We start from the raw sequence: 25091 nt of genomic DNA, 5'->3' as shown, positions 1-25091 counted from the left end.
CCTCCATTCTGCAATGCACACACTGACTTTCATACTCGCAAGGCTTATATCCATATTTGTTGCCATACCTGCACGATTCTGGAAAGTAGATGGGTTGAGAGGCCTGTTCATCACATGAAAGCCAAGTTTTTGTGTAGTGTTCTGCAGGCAGAGTCCTCTTTCACCAGTTACTCTGCTATGACACAATACTGATTTCGCATTTGCGTCCATTACAAAAACATGTCTGTCGTGTCATCCCAGTATTGCTGCTGTTTTTAAATTTTCTATATGTGGTTTTATCTCCACACTGTATTGAAAATACTGATTAGTTATGTAAAATTTTCCGAGGGCTGTCATAATTTCTATTGTCACCACTGGTTCGTCACGGAGTTGATGTATCTTCGTCACTGTTCTGTCATTATCCAGCACCGCAATGAGGGCCATCGGATGATGACTTTATGCTATAATCTGTGATGTTACTGGCAAGGGGGCGTAATGCCCCATTATTGGAATATGGCTCCTGCTTCTGGTTTTTGTTAGCTCATTCTCCTTAATTTTTCATTATTATATTTTTTTCAACATGGTTCATGAACCTTATCCACAGCTTTGCCCTTAAAAAGTGCAGCTATTCCATCCTCATCCTCCTGCTCCTCCTCCTCCTCAACTGCTTCAAGAACATTCTTCAAGACCACTTTGGGCCTAATTGACGACACTTTTCTCCCATTGTCAATACACCTTCACACAGGAAACACTTCTCACTTGAACTCATTATGGTTCAAAAATGGCTCTGAGCACTATGGGACTTAACATCTGAGGTCATCAGTCCCCTAGAACTTAGAACTACTTAAACCTAACTAACCTAAGGACATCACACACATCCATGGCCGAGGCAGGATTAGAACCTGCGACCAGAGCTGTCGCGCGGTTCCAGACTGAAGCACCTAGAACCGCTCGGCTACAATGGCCGGCAACTCATTATGTATGACAATTTTATACATTTAAACTGAATTTACCAACTGCAGAAATATTCTAAGTGAATTTTGACGGTGAACTCAAAAACAACAGCCTGCACTGGAGAACAACGCACAAGACTGACATTCCCACATACCAAGCATTCCAGTAACATTGTGACACCTGGCGGACGAAACTCTGATACAGATGTGCAATAAAGTACAGTCAGGGCGCAGACGGGATGGGGGTTGAGTAGGTCCTGAGATGGCCAATCTTTTCAGCTTTGAAATCGCACTTACTTCACCACACGCTACACGCTATACAGTTGGTGTGACAAAAAGGTCACATGGAACTACTTTGTGGAAATTTTACCCTATTTTCTTTCACGAATAGGCAGCTTAAACCAAAAATACTTTCATTTTTTCATGGATCTATCTATTTTCCACCCATTTCCTTGCCAAAATTTTGGTGGGACTTTAAAAATTCAGATTCGGCACCCATGAAAACATATAGAACATTTGTCAAAAAAACTTCTACTAAACTTTCCACTACTTGGCATTTTGGAGCACCATCTGACTGTTCTATTATTTCATGCAACAATGTTTACAGATTTAGATTACAGCACATGGAGGTTTCATACCATACTGAATTCTAAGTCTCAGAAATCATACCCAGATCTTTAGTCCTAATGATTGCCACAAATAATTGAAGGAGAAAGATAACAACTCACCAAATTGTTGAGGTGCTGAGCCATCAACTGACACACCCACCCACCCACCCACCCACCCACCCACCCACACACACACACACACACACACACACACACACACACAAACTACTAAAAGGTGTTAGCACAAAAAAGCAAGTGTTCCCACAAGTGAGGAATCCTTTTTGTCTAAGTCATTTTTAGGGCAAAACAGATTTAAAATAAGGGAACAGCACAATAAAAAGTATTGCATTTTTCATTCATGTCATGAGCATTGTAAACATCTCTGTATTTGGATCAACTTCGGAGAGCTTTTTCCTTGTCCTGTTAGAACTGACCTTTCTTGTGGAGTTTCATTTGTAGAATTACACCACTTTATGAATGATTTTAGCAAAACATTGAGTCTACGGTCATCCCCTGTACCATCACCATCAATCAGGAGCCTCCGTCGAATAACATCCTCTGAAAATTAGAACAAATTATTTACATTTTAGTACTGAGCAATCACATTTTATAGTTTTGCAATAAAATTATGATTGAGGACATATTATTATTAGAAAATAAACAATACAATGACCAAATGTGAACTACTATACAGACAGACATCCATCTTGAAGTGCTGCGCTGCTGTTACTAAAAGTGGAGGGACATATTTCTTTTATGAAGTACCAAACATACAAGAAGCTACATGTGTGTGCGTTAATGGAATAGTTTCTCGCGGATGTAATAAAGAAAAGACGTGGTTGATGACTGTCATATAACATCAGACATCTACATTCTTTAAGAATTAAGACCTGTTTACAATGAAGGCTGTTATTTACCATGGTACTAACAGTGATTTTCAATGGTCTAACCTAGTAAAAAAATTGTTTGCAAGATAGTGTAATAAGAAGGCAGCTTACTTTCTGCACAGCAAAAGCTGAGAAAATGCCTCTTGTAAATTTGTAGGTAAGGAATAGAGTCCTGGTGGTGTTTAATGTTCATGCACGTAAGTGTGAATAGCTGTGTGCCAGTACGAATTACATGTACTGCACAAGATGTGATAGTAAAATTGCAATGATATCAATAACTGACAATGGCAAACCAACAGTCAACCACAACAGATATACTAGACACCCACAGCATCACTAAGCACCAATCAGGAAGGCAGTAAGCGACATCTCCGGTAGTTGCGAGCCACTGCCTCATGGTCTTCAAATACTGCCATGCAGGACAAGAGCAGCCAGTTCTATTCTGTTCTGTCTCTGAGTTGTATCTACAGTTCTGTCTTGAGTGCAGTCATGTCTCGAAGTTCTATTTCTGCCTCCAGAGGACAGTGTCATCATATCGTCAAGCCTAGTTCAGTCTTAAATGTGCAGTGTGCTGAGTGCCATCCACAGACTCATTTTCATCACAGTTGTAGAAACATTTAGAGTTCATTAACTGCAGACTTGAACTTTTAACACAGCTCAGTGTCTATAGCTGACTCTTGTGTATTTCGAAAGCAAGTTCCACACATATTCACACAGTCACAGCAGTTGAGAGCTAAAGGTAAGTACATTTTTTGCATCAATACAGCGCGCTGTTATTTGATTGCTCATACAACCAACTCTATCTTTTGTTCACTTGTATGTGTGTTTGAAGCACAATATAACAAAACCACACTTTTTTCTCTTTTCTTTCAGTGTTTAATCAGTGGCACTAAACGCTAACAATTAGCAATCGCTACTCTATGATTTGGCAATAATTTTTATATGTCTTCTGTAGCCGGAAGCTTTTATTTTAGAACAAATGTCACAATACTAACAACATGAAGTAGATCAACATAACGAAGAACACTGCTGTTTCTACCAAGTGTGAGTTTCTCTTTTATATTGCATAAAATTTTGCAGTGGATTCTTTTTCTACTTTTACTCATCTTGACAGCCTGTTTTGTTTATATTTTATTTATCGTAATGCATATAAGCAACTCAAACATAAAGAAAGAATTTTACACGTTTACAACATATATACATATACTGCAAAGGGATGGCATCATCATGCCTTTAGATCAAGCACCTCTGTCCACTCAATTGCACAGACCAACTAAGAAGATTGTGCTTCATATGAATGAGCTACGTAAATGCAAAAGTATTGTATTGGGTAAGTTGAAAACTAGTGTCACTACCTTACTTGAAGGTTAAGATTTCTCTTCGTTTGAAGAGAGATTCAGTATGGTCTCTCAATGATGCAGATCCTGTAAAAAGATTTTCACAACCTTGAAGGAAGTGCAAACTGATGACTGCCGTTGGAGGTCAAGACCTCCTTCCAATAGTCATTTACAAATTGACTCCATGGAAAGGCAGGCTCCAGGATACCACAATTTTGTGATATTTCTGCACCAAAGCAACTTCTCTTTGTAGGTATGATCACTAAGGAGTGGAAGCCAGTAAACAGATGTAGGTCTGAAGACATCAGCAATCTGTCTAAGTGCCCCATTAAGTTGGGTGTGGATTAGCTTCATGTGAGGGTGATTCAACCACATTAGTGCTCAGTATAAAGCTGCAGAGAAGGTGATTTTATACTAGTGCACCTCAAGGTGGCTGTAGTAGCTCCCCTACTGAACAAACAATGCTATGGATTTTATCCGCTATATTTCATTTGTGATATTTGAATGAGTGTGCATTGCTAATGTTATTCTCAAGTATTTTGAAAACTTTGTATTTGTTAATACTATATCCTTCAGTGCCTCATGAATTTTGCTATCGGACAGTTAACTGTTCAAGCAAATGAAATCCAACTTCAATGCTGGCTATCAATATAGCAGAACTTCTGAGACTCTGTTTAATACAAGTCACATTTCTATGCTTTAAATGGCAGGAAAGATAGCACTGCACCCTGTGGGGCTCTATTGTTTATCTACCTGTATCCTACACAGCTGTCATTTCAAGGAATAGAATAGAAACCACTCACTGGAACCTTTTCCGGTGTTACGGCCAAAAACAAGTAAGAACATTTTTATTATTGTTGTTGTTATATATTGTATGACATGCCAGCAGCATATATACAAAAACTGTCATTACAATGCAAAGGAATATACAGGGTGATTATAATTAAAGCTTAACTTTCAAAACACTGTAGAAATAATACTACTGGTCAGAATGATGTCAAATTGCAACAGAATATTATTGGAGAAGGGGGAAAACTTATGGCAGAAAAAAAAGTGTAAAATTGATCAATAGATGGCACTGTATGTGTCAGAATATGTAAATAAAAACACCTGTCATGTGCACATCTTACTGAAGTTGGTATAAACAAGCTGGGTACACGGCTTTTCCTCCTTTGGCGTCTGTGATGTTCGCCATGACTGTCTCAATGCAGGATTGTGCTCTGCTTGTAAAGCTGTATTACAAGAATGATGAATGTGCTCACTTCGCTCTGCAGAAGTTCTGGACACTGAAGGGTTTGAAAAAAGGCGATGGTCCGATAAATGCCGACGGTCTGGAGAAATTTGAAAAGATGGGGGTCTTTTGCTGTGCAACCTGGTAGAGGGAGGAAACGAATTGATTCAACATCAGTGGAAGCAGTGGCCACAGCAATGCCGGAGGAGACGAGTGGTGGTGTGCAAATGTGTAGTGCACAGAGACTTGCCCGAACACTGGACGTTCGCGTGAGTGCGGTGCATAAAATCCTATGAAACATCCATCTTTGCTATCCATTCAAAATTACCCATGTGTACGGGCTGCTTCCTGTTGACCTGCCAGCATGAGAGACCTTTGCTTTAGAATTTCTTGCTCGCATGGAAGTGGATATGACTGGCCACGAAAGATTCTGTGGACAGACGAAGCCCACTTACATCTGACAGGATATGTCAATACACACAATTGTCAAATATGGGCAATGGAAAATCCACACGTAAATCAACCAGTACCACTTCATCCTGAAAAGGTCACTGTGTGGTGCGGGTTTACGGCATCATTACCATAGGACCATATTTTTCGAAGAAACAGGTGCTTCCGGTCCTGTTACCTGTACTGTCACTGGTAAGCGCTATGAGCGTCTTTTGCGCAACCACATCATTCTGTCTCTCCAACAGCATGGATGTGTGGATGGGATAATTTTTATGCAAGATGGCGCACCTCCACACACTGCAAATCCAGTTAGGCAGCTGCTGAAGTGCCATCTTAATCCGTGTGACTTCTGGCTATGGGGCTATCTAAAAGATGTTGGCTTCAGTGTTCCAACTGCAAACTTAGCTGCACTGAAGGTGCATGCATTGCGCAACACATTTGGAATGTGACCCCAGAAACACTGCAATAAATTGTGGAATATGCTGTTTCTCAATTTCAACTTGCAGAAAACAGTAGACAGCACATTGAACATGTTTTGCCCCAGTCACACGGAAATTAATAATCCAATTTGATTGATGCTTTTTATGCAGTTATTAATCTCAGGACAATTAATAACTGATGTGATTGATGCTTTTTATGCAGTTTTTGGCCTCAAGACAGTTAAAAACCAATATGTGATGCTTTTTATGCGATTTCTGGCCTCAGTATAATTACAAACCGATGTGAGTGATGTTTTTTATGTGGTTTTTGGCCTCAGTATGATTAAAATCTGATTTTTTCCATCCGATGTGATACGACCTTGCTGTGGTGGATGGGCTTATGTAACTAACAGTATTGCACCTGTACACCCTGCACACTGAGTAGTACAGTTTGTTTAACGTCAAACATACACCTTCGGCATTGTTGTATGATTCATTCGTCATTTGTAGTCGACCACTATTAACCCTTTCCACTCCAATGTCGAGTGCCACTCGACATCGCGAAATTTGTTTTCCGCTCCGATGTCGAGCCTCATTCGACACGACTTTTCGAAGCTCTCAGACGTATTTTGGGTCTACTAGGCATTATTGCTGCAGTGTGCTGCCATCTAGGAGAACTAGTGTTAACTCGGTGTCGAACAGTAGCAGCTGTGTTAAGTCAAAGATTGTAATTATTCCGTTCAAGTCCACGCGCTCGAAATGGCTAGTTCTTCACGTACAGTACTTTCTGAGGAAGTGATTTTAGATCTTTTAGAGCAATCTCTAAGTGAAAACGAGAGCGAAAATGATTTTGATAGTGATTCATTTCAAAACAATTAGAGTGACAATGGCGAATAAAACAGTGACAATGTGCATGTTTCTAGTGTTTCAGCAGAGGATTCGTGGCGAATGTGGAGCAACACTGACACTGACTTCACAGATTTTCCCTTTGATGAATCAAAGTGTGGTTTTATAACAGAAAGGCAGAAAGTAGTTCTGTTCCATCATCGCCCTTCGGATTCTTTCAATTAATTTTTACAGATAACCTATTTCAACGAATAGCAGATGAAACGATTAGGTATGCTACATCGAAAATACGTAAAGTGACACCACTTCCACAACATTCTGCATGGTGGGACTGGAGAAATGTTACCATGGAAGAAATGAAACGCTTCCATGGTGTGCTACTGAATATGGCAGGACTTTTTTTCAAAAGAATGGTTACAATCATCCAACTTCTTTCCAGACTGTTTTAGTCGCCGACGATTTATGCAAATTTTCTGGGCACTTCATGTTTCTAATTCGACGAGTGCTACACATGTCAACAGTCAGGTTCAGTCACATCTGAGTAAAGTGACAAATGTACTGAATTACTTGTCTGACACGTTTCTCGAAATTTATCGACCATATCAGTATTTAGCTGCTGATGAATCTACAGTATCGTTCAAGGGTCGTGTATTATTCAAAATGTACAATCCTCAAAAACAAAAAAAATGGGAACTCAGAGTTTATGTCATTTCGGATTCATCAAATGCTTATATCTGCAGTTTGATACCCTATTTTGGTGCTGTAACAACTGAGTCATTGATTTGTCCACACTTGAATTTTTCTGAGAGAATAGTTCTTCAGCTGCTAGCTAATATCAGAAATGTTACAGGGCAATCAGTGTACCATTTGTACACTGACCGTTTTTATACAAGTGTTGCATTAGCTGATGAGCTGTTGAAACAGAACATGCATCTAACAGGAACGATTCAGGCCAATCGCAAAAACCTTCCAGCTGCAATCAAGAAAGGAGCTCTGTGTCTAAGGAAGCACAAAATAAAATGCCTCCGCAACAACAAAATGATGGTTCTAGCATGGGAAGATAAACGAACAGTTCTCGTGCTTTCTACAAAAGCCAATAACTCAGTGTCACTTATAGAAAGGAGAAACAGAAAGGAAACGGAAGAAATAAAGAAACCAAATGTGATTATTAATTATACTTCAAAGATGGGTTGAGTTGATCCATCTGACCATTTTATTTCCAGTTACGGTTTTCTAATGAAAAGTCTCAAGTGATGGCGAAAACTATACTTCAGGCTGTTGGAGGTAAGACTTGTAAACAGCTATTTACTATACAGGAACCACTGTGAGAAAAACAACTAGACAATACCGTCTCACAAAGCATTCCGTAAAAGTGTTATAAGAGGATTAGTTGCCGAAGAAAGAACTCAAGGACAGAAACGAGGACGTCGTTCAACTTCTGATGACGAGGAATGCTTGAATGGAAAGTTGCACATTATCAATGAGCTTCCTGGGAACAAGCATAAGGATTGTGCAGTGTGCTCAGACAGAAAAAAAGAAAGGTGGCAGGCGTGAAACTGGGTATTACTGCGGAACATGCTCACGAAACCCATCTCTCCACCATGAAGAGTGTTTCAAAAAATACCACACAATGGAAAGTATTGTACTAAAAAAGCTTATGTAAATATATGAATGAAAGCACACATTATGTTTTAAAATAAAATATGGCGTTTCAGTCTTCGATCGTTATTCTTCATTTTCAATTACCGGTTTCGGGCTAGCTGCCCATCTTCAGATCTGTTAGACAATGTTAAAAATGTAATTAATAAGAGAGATACATTTAGTGATAAAAATATCTCAGTTTACAAAAAGAAATTTTGGAACGTATTAAATGCCAACATACCAATGTTGTAGTTACAGAGTAACTTGTCCGTACAGAACACACAGTTCACTGTCATAAGTAAAGTAAATTTCAATCTGTTAAAACATTATATCGCAGTATTTAAGAGTAACCTGATTGGTAACAGTAAAAAGTGCCCTCTACCTATAACAATTGTGCATCTGTTATTATTTCGCCATATATATAATGTTTTAACAGATTGAAATTTACTTTACTTATGACAGTGAACTGTGTGTTCTGTACGGACAAGTTACTCTGTAACTACAACATATGGTATGTTGGCATTTAATACATTCCAAAATTTCTTTTTGTAAACTAAGATATTTTTATCACTAAATGTATCTCTCTTATTAATTACATTTTTAACATTGTCTAACAGATCTGAAGATGGGCAGCTAGCCCGAAACCGGTAATTGAAAATAAAGAATAGCGATCGAAGTCTGAAACGCCATATTTTACTTAATGAACGATCGCGGAATTCCCAGTGAGACAACCATGTCTTGTTTTGATAAACATTATGTTTTAATGTATACCCCAATTGTTGGCCAGCGGCCACATTGTTTCCACAAAGACATCCGCAGAAATCTCTGCGGAGCACTGCCGCCCAGGCAGCGGCGATTTAAATAAGAGCGCGCGGAGCAGCCCTGTGTCTGCCATACGGAGTGCAAAGGGTCAAATTATGATGCTTACAGTGCCATCTTTTGCTACATTTTGTAACCATTTATTTTTCTTCTGCCATATGTCTTCCCCCTTCTCCAGTGATATCCCATTGCGATTTGACATCATTCTGACCAATGATGTTATTTCTAAAGCGGTTTCAAAGTTTAACTTTAATTATAATCACCTTGTATATACAAATATATTTAAAATAATGAATAAAATATTTCTTATAGATGCAAGTGGTCAATGTGATATGATATACAGAAACATGACAGGTATTAGGTGAGACTAGAAGGTATTGGTTACACATCAACATTGGTATTGGTTACACATCGGATCCACTTCATAGCTCGAGGAGTGGCTTCTGTGAAGTCCTCTTCTGATCCACTGAATTTCCTAGTAGGGCACACTTTTGTGAAGTGGTCCAGAGTTTGGTCACATGCTCCACAGCCACAGTTTGGGTTATCTATGAATCCCCAGTTTTAAAGCATGGTCTTGCATCTAGAGTCGCCACTTTCGATACAGTTCAGCTTAACCCAGTCTCACCTAGCAAAGCCAAACCCTTTTAGTGCTTTTGAGGGGTCAGTTATAAGGTGATAATTACTGACTGAGTTCACCTTCAACTCTATGAACAGCAGCAACATCAATAGTCTACACCACTGTAGAATACTTTGTTCCTGTCTGGCAGAGAAGTCACCACACCAACATGGTAGACGTGCAACTCCACGATACCATGCGTATTACCACTGGGACATTAAAATCTACCCCAATACCATGGCTCTCTGTCATTGCCGATATAGCACCACCGAAACTAAGATGGTAGAAAACATCTATTAAAGAATGGGAAAAAATAACACAAATAGATGACACAAAATGCCTACATATTCAAGATGTCATTAAAAATTTACCAAATCACTGATTGAAGTTACAAAATTTGATATGGAATAACAACTACATAAGAGGAGAGGACAGCTTCAATCTTACAGACACTTGGAAAAAGTGAGAACATGATTGTAAACTACAGGTTTTACATAAATCAACATTCAACTTTCTCACAATCTGGTATATTTCTGTTGGCGCTATGTCACCTCCTATAATCTAAATAAATTTACATATGGTATGTGGCTGTAATCTCTAATGTGTTTGCCTTCATATTTTAACTACTGACACACTGTGTGTTCGATATACAATTGATGAAATAATCCAGTATTTATATGAACCACAATGAAAAACTAGCCAAAGACCACAAAACAAAACATGCACAGTGTACCAGACCACTGACCACTAATTTATCATGTGGATTCAGTCTATATCAGGCTTGGCTCATGGTTTCCATGTTAGGGTAGACTAATGCATTTACCAGTCAGAACTATGGTTCCAGGGTTCTCTACACAGTTACACATTATAAAAATGTTTATAGAATGTAACTAATTTCCTTTTTGTAATAAAGTACTAAATAACAGTAAAAGACAAGCATTATATGTAACATGTTTAGATGCTAACATCACATTTCCTGACACTTTACTGCAACAAACCATGTTAAAAATGATGTATTTTGGAAAGATCTACAATGCGGTGTGTTGGTTGATATGGTGGAGGGGACCAAACAGCAAGGTCATCGGTCTCATCAGATTACGGAAAGATGGACAAGGAAGTCAGCCGTGCCCTTTCAAAGGAACCATTCCAGCATTTGCCTGAAGTGATTTAGGGAAATCACGGAAAACCTAAATCAGGAAGGCTGGACACGGGTTTGAACTGTCATCCTCCCGAACGCAAGTCTAGTGTGCTAACCACTACGCCACCTGACTCAGTACAATGCGGTGTGTGTTAGCTTTTTTGCATGCAAAGTTTTTTTCATATTTTAAATTCCAAACTTTAAATGTGTGTTGTGATTGGCTGACAGAAGCAAAGCTTCACAAACATGCTGTATTTACAGGTTTTCTTATTTATATTTATGCATTATGAAAATATGCAATTTCAATTAAATACCACAGTAAAGGTCTCACCAACAGCTAAATTGCTGGGAAATGTAACTAAATATGTTACCCCATTTTGTGCTATTTTCAGGCTCATGGTATGCTGTGATTATTCACAAGAAAATACAATTCACAAGAAGTGAGGCACAATAAATTTAGAAAAAGAAACTTGCTATAAGGCACATTATCCGGAAAACATTACCAGCAAGTAAGGAAATTCTTAGCAACTGAAGGTAATAGCACATGGTTCACCCGATTATTTTCTCTAATTATACATGTAGGTCTCACAAATTTGTGACAGTTATGCTACTGTAAAATAGGGTGCTCTGGTGAGACATTTTAAAAATTTCACATGCTTTTCCTGCAGTGGATAGATTATCAATGCCAGAAACAAAAAACTAATGGTAGGATACTGTTAGGCAGTACGAGCTGAGCCTTCAGTAGGCCCATAAGATCTGTACTCTGCAGAGGGCACATCTGTAAACCTCTACTACACAGAGCTAACTGCCATTTCAAGGTGAAGCCTTATGATTGATTGAGAAACATCACCCAATATCAACTGTTCCAAAACCGTTGACAGTCATTATTTAAATCCATGTGGCAAATATTCAGAATGTGGCATGACAATTTAAATTCTGCATTACATGGTAGAGAAATGTATTTTAATACATATTCTGAGGTGGCTCTGCCTCAGAGCCTTTAACTATGAGCTACACCAGATCTAGATGTATCTTGCATCATTGCCTCCAGAGCCAAATTGAACATGATACCATAAGCGACAAATAAGAATCACTGATCAGCACAGAAGTCATTTTACCAATACTAAACAGATAATAATCATTATAGGGCAATAACAAAGTGGTATACGTAATGCCTCTAATCTCTCATACTGGACATTTCACTGAACAACTTACTGAAGTGTATGAGTTAAAGTGAACAACTAACATGAACAACATAAACTGTGAAACGTATCCAGGAGTGGACTCTGACCATCATTAGTTAGGCAATGTTAGAAATTACAAAAAGGTAGGAAATTAAGATGATGGGACTCAGGTGAGTTGAAACAGAGATGGTTGCAGGTTTGAAAGTGAGCGTTAGGTAATGACTGACCAAAATAAGCAAAAGAAATGCAACAGAAAAAGAATGACTAGCTTTGAGGAATAAAATTGTCATGCCAGCAGAGGGATAAGATGGCAAGGCCCTGTAGCAGTGCTTAGATAACACACAAGACATTTAATGTAATTTATGAAAGGAGAAAACACAAATGCAGCAAATGATGCAGGCTGGACTTAATACAGACTTCTACAAAGTGAAACTGACAGAAAGTCCAAAAAAGGAAAGTGGAAAAGGTTTGAATATAAATGCACAGCTTTACAGCACCCAGGTATAGGAAAGTTATAGAAGCATTTTGAAGCTTTTGCTACAGGAAAAGATTTTCATGGTATGTTAATAACACTCCCAATAAACAGGGTTTCATCTCGTAATTCTGAATTATTTATTAAGCAACTTGAAGTGTTAAACTTCGTGCCTTACACGCAGAATGAGGTAATATGAAGTAGAGATTTGAATTTTATAGAGCACACCTGTTCTAGAAGTGGATTCAAGCTGTTTCTTATAATATAGATCCACTTGCATAATTTGCAAAGAGAGATATAGGATGCACCACCATTGCTACTGGTGGGATTTTTATGGACACACTGACATTGTAAAATCATAGCATAATTCACACAGTTAATGGCCTCTCACATCATGGTGGTCAACTGTTGACATTCAATATCAAAGAGCATGGCGAAAACAAAAAAATAGAATTTGCAAAATACAGAGTGGAAGGTACGAACAATACCCTTGGTGTAAATGAAAATAAAATGTATTCTGTAACATAGTCATATGCTACTTCCAAAACTGATTTCCTAAGAAATTAACAATAGGAAGCAGATTAAATGCACTTCAACGCTGGATTGGAATCAGAATCTCATGCATGACTAAGAGATGATTACTTGTCATAAAGTAAGGATGAAACCAGGGTTAAACCACATTACATCCATACTGTAAAATTCTGAGCAATGTCACCGGAGAATCAAAATGTATGGACTGTTGAGGAAGCATAAGCCCCTCCAGCAACAATATATAATGGACCAAAGTATTACAGTAAAACCCATTTGGAACATAGTAAAAATGAGACAAGAAAAATGAAAAAAGAGAATGAGGAAATTTCATTGAAAGTAGATTACGAACAGATCAAAGGTAGCCCCCAAAATGAAGACACTCTTAATAACTTCTTTTTTATCAATAGCAGATGATTTATGTTTGAACATTTCCTTATCACACAATCTATAATTCCTATTTAAAAAAAAAAAAAAGAGGCATCTTCCAAACCACGTTCGATAAAACTCAACTTCATCCTACATCCCCCAAAGTAGTTTTCAGTGTTGTCAAGCTTCTTAAAAATATACGTTCAAGTGGTCACGATGAAACCAGTAGTAAAATAATGAAATGTCATTCAGCTGAACTTAGTAATATATTGAATTACTTCTACAAGGAATCTTTACACAGTGGCACTTTCCCAGACAATCTTAAGGAAGCTGTTTTCAAGACCATGATATAAGATACATATTACACACACTCAGTACAAGCAAGAACACTCAGCAGCAAATAGTTTGGATTTCAAACAGGACTTTAAACTGAAGAACCATTATTTATATTGGTAGATGATACTCAAGAACCAATAAATCCGAAATTACTACCATTGGGAATATTTTGTGACGTGGCTACGGCATCTGAATTTGTTGTAGATGGATGTTGGATGAGGATGGGCTGTCAGGATGCACCATATTAAAACTCATCCGAGTTTCCCAAGTGGTTTATTATTTCCAGCTACAGTGACCCCATTCCTCTCAATCTGCGTCACCGGGTCCCGCAATGCTGAGGGCACAACTTGACTGTTTGCAAAGCGGCTTGGCGGCGGAATGGTTGCGCCAGTGACCTGTGCAGCGCACTGCTGTGTGTCGGCCTTGTACAACCGCGGAGTTGTGACGATATCAGGCTGTACCGGCAGTTGACTCAGTGGTCTCTGTCCCTGCCGCCCAGGAGAGCTGTAAGGTGACCCACAGCATGCTTCCTCAGAGTCATGTACTCATAACACCTGGGTTGGGCCAGTGGGGCCCCTTCTGCTTGTAACTTACGCCATGCACACCGCTATGTTTACTCTTTTCAGCAGGTCTACGGCCCTGTGGCCTCCATTCTACTTTGCAACCACTGGTAGCGTAACTTACTGTCAACAGGCCCGCGTCTGGCTGCAACTTGTGGGCTCCGAAATATTGCACTGAAGTTAACCTTTTCCCATCTTAAGCAGTGGTGCTGTTACAGTGTAAACCATGATAACTTAGTACAAAAGTTCAAATATTATGAAACTGTAGATGCAGAAAGTTCACAGTTTTTTTTATCTTATTTGAATGACAGAAAGTTATGTGTAACAACATAATGAAGGGCACTCAGAATATGAAGCAATCAGACATGGTGCACAACAAAAAATATGATCCATTTGTAGTTTCAGAAGATGCAAATTTTGTACATTTTGCAGATGATACAAATATAGGAATAAAAAATAGTACCAGTCCCCTTACTGAAAAAGCAGTTAATGAAATAATTGAGAACATCAACAGACAATTCAAGGCAAATGGATTATCACAGAATTTTGACAATACTTAATACATATAATTCAGTACTTCTCATGGAACTCCGTATGCTATAACGATATGATTCTCAAACAAAGAAATGCAAGCAGTAGAAAGTGTTAAGTCTTTGGGATTACAGTTAGATCACAACCTCAGCTGGAAAAGCCAATGCCTGAAATTAATGAAGTGCCTTGTTTCAGCTATGTTTAGAGTACACATGGTTAATGTTACAAGTGATTTATAAAGGAAAAACAACTAGTTTATTCTACATACTTCCATTCACTAATGAGTTACTGAAACATTGTTTCGGGAAATTCAAGTTACAGGGATAGTATTTTCAGAATGTTATTTTGTACATCCATTTGTACTTATCATAGACTGACATGGCTAACATTCTCATCAAATATGAAAACAGCACTTTGACTGGTTAACTGGTGATTTGTACAACATTTTTGCATGTGAGGTATAAAAGCTGTACTTATAGTGAACCACTGATAAAACTTAGGCTCCTCAGTACAGCCATTTGTTGAAGCAGCACAAAGTGTCCCTGGGTAGATGTTATTTGAAGTCCATCGACTCTGAACTGCAGCACCCTTCTACACTCGGATGACAAAAGCAGATGTACAGTAGGCATAAACGGGCAGTGGATTGATGGAACTGTCATTTGTACTCTGGTGATTCATGTGAAAAGTTTTCTGAGTTGATTATGGCCACAAAACAGTAATTAACAGACTTTTAATGTGGAATGACAGTTAGGACTAGACACGTGGGACATTACATTTCAGAAATCGTTAGGGAATTCAACATTCCGAGATCCACAGTGTCAAGAGTGTGATGAGAAACCAAAATTCAGGCATTCAGACCATGGGCAATGTAGTGCCAACAACCTTCACTCAATGACTGATAGCATCACCATTTGCATAGAGTTGTCAGTGTTAACAGACAAGCGACACTGCAAGAAATAACATAGAAATCAGTGTGGGACATACGATGAATGTACCTGTGAGGACAGCGAGGTGAAATTTGACATTAATGGGCCATGGCAGTAGATGACAGGCACAAGTGCCTTAGCCTACAGCGCCTGTTCTGAGCTCATGACCATATCGGTTGGCCCCTGTACATGTGTTCTGGGCAGATGGCTTCTGAATTCAGATGGTAAGACCTGGTGGTGGGGTTTAAGTGTGACATGGACACAGATCGTCAACAAGGTATGTTGCAAGCTGGTGGTAGCTCCACAATGGTTTACGTGGAATGGACTAGGTCCTCTGGTCCAATTGAACTGATAATTGACAGGAATTGGTTATGTTCAGCTACTTGGAGACCATTTTCAGCCTTTCATGGACTTTATGTTCCCAAACAACAATGGAATTTTTATGGATGACAATGCGATGTCACTAGGTCACAGTTGCATGTGATTGGTTTGAAGAACGTTCTAGACAGCTCAAGCGAATGTTTTGGCCACGCAGATCACCCAACATGAATCCCATCAAACATTTATGGAACATAACTGAGAGGTCATTTTGTGCACAAAATCATGCATCAGCAACACTTAGGAATTATGGACAGATATAGAGGCAGCATGGCTAGTTATTTCTGCAGGAAACTTCCAACAACTTGATAAGTAAAGTCCAGTTGCTGTAGTACACCACGCAAAAGGAGGTCCAATGTAATATTAAGAGGTATCCAGTGAATTTTATCACCTCAGTGTATATGATCAATGGTAGCAGGTGAGTGTCATGTGCACCAACACAGCCCAAAACAGTTGTTGATTCCCTACTTGACCTACCAGAGACCCTATTCAGTGGCATTCCCTGTTCCTCAAAAGCTCTTACCCTTGTTGGATAATTGCCAAGCCCAGACGCATCATAGTTGTAGACAAAGCATGATTTCTCATTAGCTTTTAGTCCACATCTTCTTCTTGTGTCTTTACAACCCTTTGTTGATCTTTGCCTTCTTAACAGTTTCTTTCCATTCTGCACTCTCATTTGCTTCCCTTCTCCATCCTCTGATTCCCAGGGCTCTGGTGTTTCTTCCACATTTTACAGCCATCATTTATGTGGTCTTACATTTAATTTTATTCCTATCAATTTCTATTTGAAGACCTTTGTAGTTTATGTGTCCTGCATCCTTAGATCACACTCTAGCCAGGTTATTCTTTTACTTTTAATTGGACCTACAATATCAGCTCCTTGTATAAGACAATCCAACATAATTGCTCCATGCTCTCCAGGTACCATCATTATTTTTGGATCCCTCCATAATTTTTCCATAGTATTCATTGTTCAAATTTTTGAGTTATTCATCAGAGCTGGTTAGTGCCCATGCTTCACATCCATATGTAACCAGTGGCCTATCATAGCCATATATACAGGGTGTTACAAAAAGGTACGGCCAAACTTTCAGGAAACATTCCTCACACACAAAGAAAGAAAATATGTTATGTGGACATGTGTCCGGAAACGCTTACTTTCCATGTTAGAGCTCATTTTATTACTTCTCTTCAAATCACATTAATCATGGAATGGAAACACACAGCAACAGAACGTACCAGCGTGACTTCAAACACTTTGTTACAGGAAATGTTCAAAATGTCCTCTGTTAGCGAGGATACATGCATCCACCCTCCGTCGCATGGAATCCCTGATGCGCTGATGCAGCCCTGGAGAATGGCGTATTGTATCACAGCTGTCCACAATATGAGCACAAAGAGTCTCTACATTTGGTACCGGGGTTGCGTAGACAAGAGCTTTCAAATGCCACCATAAATGAAAATCAAGAGGGTTGAGGTCAGGAGAGTGTGGAGGCCATGGAATTGGTCCGCCTCTACCAATCCATCGGTCACCGAAACAGTTGTTGAGAAGCGTACGAACACTTCGACTGAAATGTGCAGGAGCTCCATCGTGCATGAACCACATGTTGTGTCGTACTTGTAAAGGCACATGTTCTAGCAGCACAGGTAGAGTATCCCGTATGAAATCACGATAATGTGCTCCATTGAGCGTAGGTGGACGAAACTAAAATGAGCTCTAACATAGAAATTAAGTGTTTCCGGACACATGTCCACATAACGTCTTTTCTTTATTTGTGTGTGAGGAATGTTTCCTGAAAGTTTGGCCGTACCTTTTTGTAACACCCTGTATAGCCATTTGAGCTGTCAGTTTACCATCTACATTATTGCATCTCCTATGGTGTACGGCTTCTTTCAGTTCCACCAAACGGACAGTTAATTCCCTATCCACTCTCACCACTGGCATGGAATCTGCCAAGGTTACCTTAAAAACAAAAATATATTTGGATGGTATGTTCAGCAGTTTTATATCTAACACCTCTTCCCTTTCCAGACTATCGAAGGCCTGCTTGAAGTCCTCATAGGTACTGTGGAGCTTATTATTATATTCATATGCATTTTCCTGTATCAGTATGAAAATTTGGTCCACAGTTGATCTATTAACCCTAAAACCACACTGATAATCTCCCACTATGGAACTAGCCTATTGTATAGGATTCTGGATAAAACCTATTATACCACATTCAACAGAGTGATCCCTCCACAATTAGAACAACATGCCTTGTCACATTTCTTATGTTTGGGCTGGATCACTCATGTAGTCCATTCTTCTGGAATTCTTTCTTGATTCAAGAGTAAACAGAGAATATTATATATCTGGTTGTGTTATTTGCAGCAATGCAGGCCAAAACAGTTGTTGGTTCCCTACCTAATACAGTGGAGACCCTTTCAGTGGCATTCCTTTTCCCCAAGGGCTCTTACCCTGGTTGGATCAACGACAAGCCCAAACTTACTGCAATTGTAAACTAAGCATGATGTCTCAGTATCTCTTAGCCAACATATTCAGTTCATTGTAGGAAGTATAAACTACAAATGGATATCTAGCATTCTTTTGGGACTTCTGAAGGAACTTGTAGGTTTATGACTGGAGACGCCGCAGCTATGTACTGGGAAGTATCTTCAGAATAATGCAGAAGATTTATGTATGATCAATGCTTGGTACATCTTTGAGTGTTTGTGGTCTACATTTTGTCACCTCAAGAAGAAAGTTCCATAAAGGCCTGATACCAATTCTCATTAGGGTGACCATCTTTCGATGGAGTTTTCAACGAAAAATTGTTGTAACATTGATTTAAGTTCATTTTTCTCAGATGATACCCCATTTCTGAATGAGCAATTAAATAAATGGGAAAAAAGCATGAGGATGCCTATGTGGGGGAAAAAAGCGTGAGGATGCCCAAGGCCTAATTTAACCAATATCCTCCGCCTAAAGAAGAAATTTTAATAAAATGATGCAAATCCTGTATAAAGGGTCAGATTTAATTTCTTCTTTATTCTTTAATTCTAGACACCCAGAGAAATAAAATTTTCACCTTTTAATTCAATAGTATGGGCTATGACTAATTTTGGGACACCATAAGCTGCTTTTGCCTCTCTAAAGGTTTTAACTTGATTGATACCATCATGCATGCCCCTTGACACACATCATTTACAGTGTAACTACAATCTAGCCTAGTTGTGGATCCCTGACATTTTTCAAAACCTGATATGAAATAACATCGTCATATAGTTTTTCCATCTCCACTAGCAGTATCTGTTCCTAATACCCCACTTTGCAATTTTTTAGCAGGTAAATGTAAACATGCAGTGGTTCTTATTTAACTTGAAAGTAGGTAATTTCATTATTATAATCTCATTTTGGAATGATGAAATAACTTAATAAGCCATAAATGTATTTTAACTTATCAGTAGATGAAGGAGAAAATACAATTTTCTTTCTTTCAAAACCGGGAGCTATCAGACTGCTAGACACATCAGCATGAAAATCTCAATAATTAAAAAAATTATACAATAAAAAAGAAAGGGTAGTGATGTAAGTTTTTTTAAGAGGTCTCTGCATAATGATCTAGAATTAACACCAGATGTAATTATTGCAACACACCGAATGCAGTCATTTAGTGGGCTAGCCAAGCCATTTAGCTGACAGACCACAATCTATTGACAAATTTGTATTTGGACCTGTTAAAATCAAATGGTGAATAGAGCTGAGATGAATATTTTTGTGCTTAATGTTATGTGATAAATTCCTTTGGAAAATGGCCCATTTTGTAATTTTCATAACATGATGTTTGAGATGGTTATAAACACAGTTATAACCACTCAAGAAGGTCATAGAATGGTGTTGGTTTACTGTTACCCCTGCTGGTAAACCCATACCCAGTCCACACTTCGGGACTGCAGTTTTCACTTACCCCTGACCTAATCAGGGAAATATGAACACTTGGGGTAAATGTAAACTTATCACGATGTCAAGTTCGAATCAACAGATTAATGAATCCAAGAGCACAGTTTATATTTTGGGCCTATTATGTCTTAAAATTACAAAAATAACTTGTTGAAAAGTACGATTAAAATACTAGGACCAAAAACCACCTCTATGAAGACCTCAAGGGGTTTAACAATAATACAGAAAGGAATCAGACATATGGGTACGCATGTATTCAACAACCTAATGGAGTACATTAAATATTATGTTGATAATATAACAGAGTATGGGTCAACAGAAACATCCGATCTCACACGTCGGCTTTGATCCGTGACATAAGGGTGTTGTGGTGTGTGACGTCATTATGGCGCGGAGTTTGGTTTGTGAGTGTGGCGTGTTTGTAGATGTCGTGTTGTTGTTTGTTGTGCCCTCTGGTGGTATGTTCATGGTTTTCATTTGTTTGGTGTGTTGGGCTCAATTTGCTGTTGCTCAGTGGTGAGTGCTACGTGCGTCTTTTTGAAGTGGAATTTGTATCAGTGAGTTAACGGTTTTGTGTGATGGTTAATGTAATGATGATTGCTGTACGTCGGGTGGGTTTGTTATTAAGTGTATTCGGTTGTGGTTTTTTGTTCAGGAATGGATATGAAAGACCAGATAAATAGTTCTAGGTTGAGGGCTATGATGGGGGACACAGCTTTAGAGCTGATTAAATTCCTTCAGCTATTTGGCTTAATTGCCGAGGTCGTGAAGTGCGGTGTGTGCCGTGAACCAATGAAATTGGTTAAAGTTCCGGCCTCTCGGACCAGGGACGGTTACATGTGGCGCTGTCGCAAAGATGACATATGGCGTTCCATACGGCGCGGTACCTGGTTCGAGAAGTCTAGATTGGGCATGCGTGAGATTGTGCTTGTTACATATTATTTTTGTTATAGATCCCCACAGAGTTTTTGCGCGCATGAGACTGGTGTGAGGGAGAGGACTGTTTTAGATTGGTATTCCTTTTGTCATGAAGTGTGTTCGGAATTTATTAAGTACAGGGGTAAGTTGGGGGGGGCATGGGGTGGTTGTGGAGGTGGACGAGTCACAGTTTGGGAAAAGGAAGTATGGGAGGGGGAAGTCTGTGGCTGGTCTTTGGGTGTGGGGGGCTGTTGTTCCGGGGGGTGGGGGTTCCGAATGTGTTTTTAGGGTTGTGGAAGGGAGGTCGAAGGCTGAATTAGTGGGGTTAATTGAGGAATATATAGAGCCGGGGTCCACAATAGTTTCTGATGCTTTTTCTTCTTATAGGGGGGGGGGGGGGGGGGGCGGTTAAGTCAGTTCTTGGGAGGGGGAAGAGGCGCTCTTCCAACCTTCAGTCTCATTTAGATGAGTACTGTTGGCGGAAGAGTGTCCCAGAGGGCTATTGTATTGTTCGGGTTTTCTTAAGGGCTGTGGGTAAAATGTATAGGCCGAAAGTGGTTAGTTAGGGTGGGCTGGGTAGGTGGGTGAGTGGCTGTGGTTCAGGGTGGGGTGGGTGGTTTATTTTGTTGTATAGTGTTTTTAAGGTTGGGGGGGGGGGAGAGGGGGAGTGTGTTTGTTTTTTGTTTTAGTTGTGGAGGATCTATTTTGTTGAAGTTTTTGTTGAGTTGTTGTGTGTGATTGAGATGTTTTTTATGTTGCATTTGGTTTTTGTTTGTGGGTTTTTTATTTTGGGGTTGGGGGGGGGAGGGGGTTGAGGTGTGGGTGGGTTGGGTTTTTCTTTTGGTTCAGTATTTTTTCGTTGGTTTGTGTGTGTGTGTGTGTGTTTGCATGTGCATTTGTGTGTGATTGTGGTGGCCAATCTAGTTTGTGGGGCTGGAACTTTCTTGTGCTAAGTTCTCATTTTTTTGTTTTTGGCGTATGTGTTGTGTATTGGGGTATAGGGAAGTGTTTCATTGAAATTTGTGGCTGTGGAGGTTGGTATTGGTATTTGTATTGGGAGATGTTTTTGAGTTACATAGGTCAAGGGTATTGGTCGATCCTAAGTTATGGGATTGGGAGCTGCTGTTGAGCTATATAGTTGGAGGGAAGTGTTCAATCTCAATGTTTGGTGGAGTATGTTGATTTTTGTAATGGGAGATGGGATTGGGAGCTGCTGCTGAACTATATAGGTCAAGGGAAAGGTTCGATCCCAATTTATGGGATCGGGAGCTGCTGTAGATATATGTAGGTCAAGGGAAGTGTTTGTTCGTAATGTTTTGCGGTGTATTTTGATTTTTGTATTGGGAGATGGGATCGGGAGCTGCTGTTGAGCTATATATGTCAAGGGAAGTGTTCGATCCCAATTTATGGGATCGGGAGCTATTGTAGATATATTTAGGTCAAGGGAAGTGTTTGTTTGTAATGTTTTGCGGTGTATTTTGATTTTTGTATTGGGAGATGGGATCGGGAGTTGCTGTTGAGCTATTTACGTCAAGGGAAGTGTTCGATCCCAATTTATGGGATCGGGAGCTGCTGTAGATATATGTAGGTCAAGGGAAGTGTTTGTTCGTAATGTTTTGCGGTGTATTTAATTTTTGTATTGGGAGATGGGATCGGGAGTTGCTGTTGAGCTATTTAGGTCAAGGGAAGTGTTCGATCTCAATTTATGGGATCGGGAGCTACTGTAGATCTATATAGGTCAAGGGAAGTGTCCGATTCCAGATAATAATGTGTTTTGTGGTATTTGGTGAGTTTTGTGATGTCGATTGTTTTCGTCGTCTTGCGTGCTTTTGTATGGCGGTGGGTGGCTAAATTTGTTTATATTTAGTTTCTCCCCACCCAAAAACCCCCAATTTCCCACACTTGTCCCGTTACAGTCATTAGGCTTTTTGTGAAACCTTTGTGTATGTTGTTTTTCTATGTATTTACGTCTTTATGATACGTATGCAACGATTTTATATCCGCCATATTGGAATTGTCGTTTATGGTCGTTTCCGCCATATTTGTGGCGTCATGGGTCAAAGCCGACGGGTGGGATCGGAGGCTTCAGTATTTCCCAGAGTATATGACTGAAATAAAGAATTTTATGTTGTGGAACTTGTTCAACTCCATTAGGAGTATCTTCACAGAAACTTTTAAATTTCATATTTTTAAGTTAATGTATAATTAGAATTAGACTAGCACTCTAACACACCATATAAAGTTATTTTACTGCAACATTTTACAATGGAATGCTTTGAGCCATGACACAGTGGTGTGTGACGTCACTACGGTGCGGAGTCTTTGAGTTGGTTGTGTTTTGCAGATGTCGCATTGTCGTATCTGATCGTGCCCACTGGTGGTGGATGTGCTGCTGTATTTGATCATGCCCTCTGGTGGTGGATGTAGACATGCTGAGTTTAACGTTTGGTATTGAGTTAATTTGAGTTTTGGTTGTCATCGTGCTAACGTGGTCTAGAGTTTAGGATGTTTGTGTAGTAAAGTGGACTGTGGAAGTGTTTTCAGAACATTATTAAGGTCTTTTGTGTGCTGATATAAAACTTCCTAAGTTACATATAAGCGCACACTGAGCTGCAGAGTGAAAATCTCATTCTGGAAACATCCCCCAGGCTGTGGCTAAGCCATGTCTCCGCAGTATCCTTTCTTTCAGGAGTGCTAGTTCTGCAAGGTTCGCAGGAGAGCTTCTGTAAAGTTTGGAAGGTAGGAGACAAGATAGTGGCAGAAGTAAAGCTGTGAGGACCGGGCGTGAGTCGTGTTCGGTAGCTCAGATGGTAGAGCACTTGCCCGCGAAAGGCAAAGGTCCTGAGTTCGAGTCTCGGTTGGGCACACAGTTTTAATCTGCCAGGAAGTTTCATATCAGCGCACACTCCGCTGCAGAGTGAAAATCTCATTCTGGAATGCCAAAAGGCTTTTGACAATATTCACAGAAAAACACTCTGAAAAATTATGATGATACCTGGCACAAAATATAGTGATCCACAATTTACCTACGACACCTACGGAAACCAGGATGTATTGTAACAGTCCAAGGACACAAAAGGAGATAGCACCTGCGATGGGAATGAGACTGAGACAGGACTGCAGCATATCCCCAAAAAATTACTTATAGACGGCAATTTATTGCTTCGGCGCTTTTTAAAATATTGTATTTTCGTAATGAAATCTTCTCCTAAAGAAATCTTCCTCATGTGGCCTATGAAACTTACGGCCTACTCGTACAAGCAGTGAAAAATAATAATAATAATAATAATAATAATAACGCGGGATTCAGAAACATAAAAAATAATTAATTTTTCAGAGGTTAACATGTGTGTCTAAGCAGAAAAAATATAACTACTAGTGGTACCCACAAGTTTATCACAAGTACCACTTAAATCTTGAAAAGAAAATTTCTATTCATGATTTGTTTTATTTCATAACACGTTGTACGAAAATCTTATTTTTCACCGTGCCATTTCCCAGTTTTTTGAATCACGAACAGTTTAACTTTACCAATATCGCTATTTCTTTACTTGGTATCTCACATTATTTAAGAACAGCACTTAATAAAAGAACGGATGCCACACAACAGGAAATAGAATGGTTTCCATAGTTTGCCTTACATACCATCACTCATAGCACTTGTTTTTCGCTGCAGCGTCACTCTGCAATTTACTGCCGCACCAATAGCAACAATAATAATAACAACAACACCCAAGCTCGCAAGAAACGCTGTAAACAAAATCAAAGGTAACACGCAAAGAATCAGAGGTAATTCGGCGGCATTCTCGTGTATCGACTTTTGGGGCAGTTCAACATACATCGATATCACGCGAAATATGAATTCAAAAAAGGTAGAATGAGATTAATACCACAAAATTTGAAGATATTTCGCCACCTTACATACTGTTTATTTATACAGCTGAAAACAAAGCTCCCCTCCCCCTTGCTTTTGTTTACTATTCAGACACAAAAGCAAATGACTCGAGACCAGTGCTGTCTGA

General features: G+C 39.3%; 1 protein-coding gene across 1 annotated transcript in view; it reads right to left on the bottom strand.

Moving 5' to 3' along the window:
- The window catches only part of LOC126195825 (THO complex subunit 7 homolog), a 74627-nt gene extending 49775 nt beyond the window's left edge, over positions 1–24852 (bottom strand). Inside the window, exons 1-2 of the mRNA XM_049934468.1 lie at positions 24715–24852; positions 1975–2098 (exon numbers count right to left, since the gene is read on the bottom strand). Of these exons, the coding sequence (XP_049790425.1) occupies positions 1975–2098; positions 24715–24724 (134 nt within the window). The 5' untranslated portion in view covers positions 24725–24852. The remainder of the gene's footprint in view (positions 1–1974; positions 2099–24714) is intronic.
- Between the last annotated feature and the right edge of the window lie 239 nt (positions 24853–25091).

The sequence above is a fragment of the Schistocerca nitens genome, chromosome 7, assembly GCF_023898315.1.
Source record: "Schistocerca nitens isolate TAMUIC-IGC-003100 chromosome 7, iqSchNite1.1, whole genome shotgun sequence".
Taxonomy (NCBI): Eukaryota; Metazoa; Arthropoda; class Insecta; order Orthoptera; family Acrididae; genus Schistocerca; species Schistocerca nitens.
Note: the sequence above shows the minus strand (reverse complement) of the source record. Positions and strands in the feature narration are given on the sequence as shown.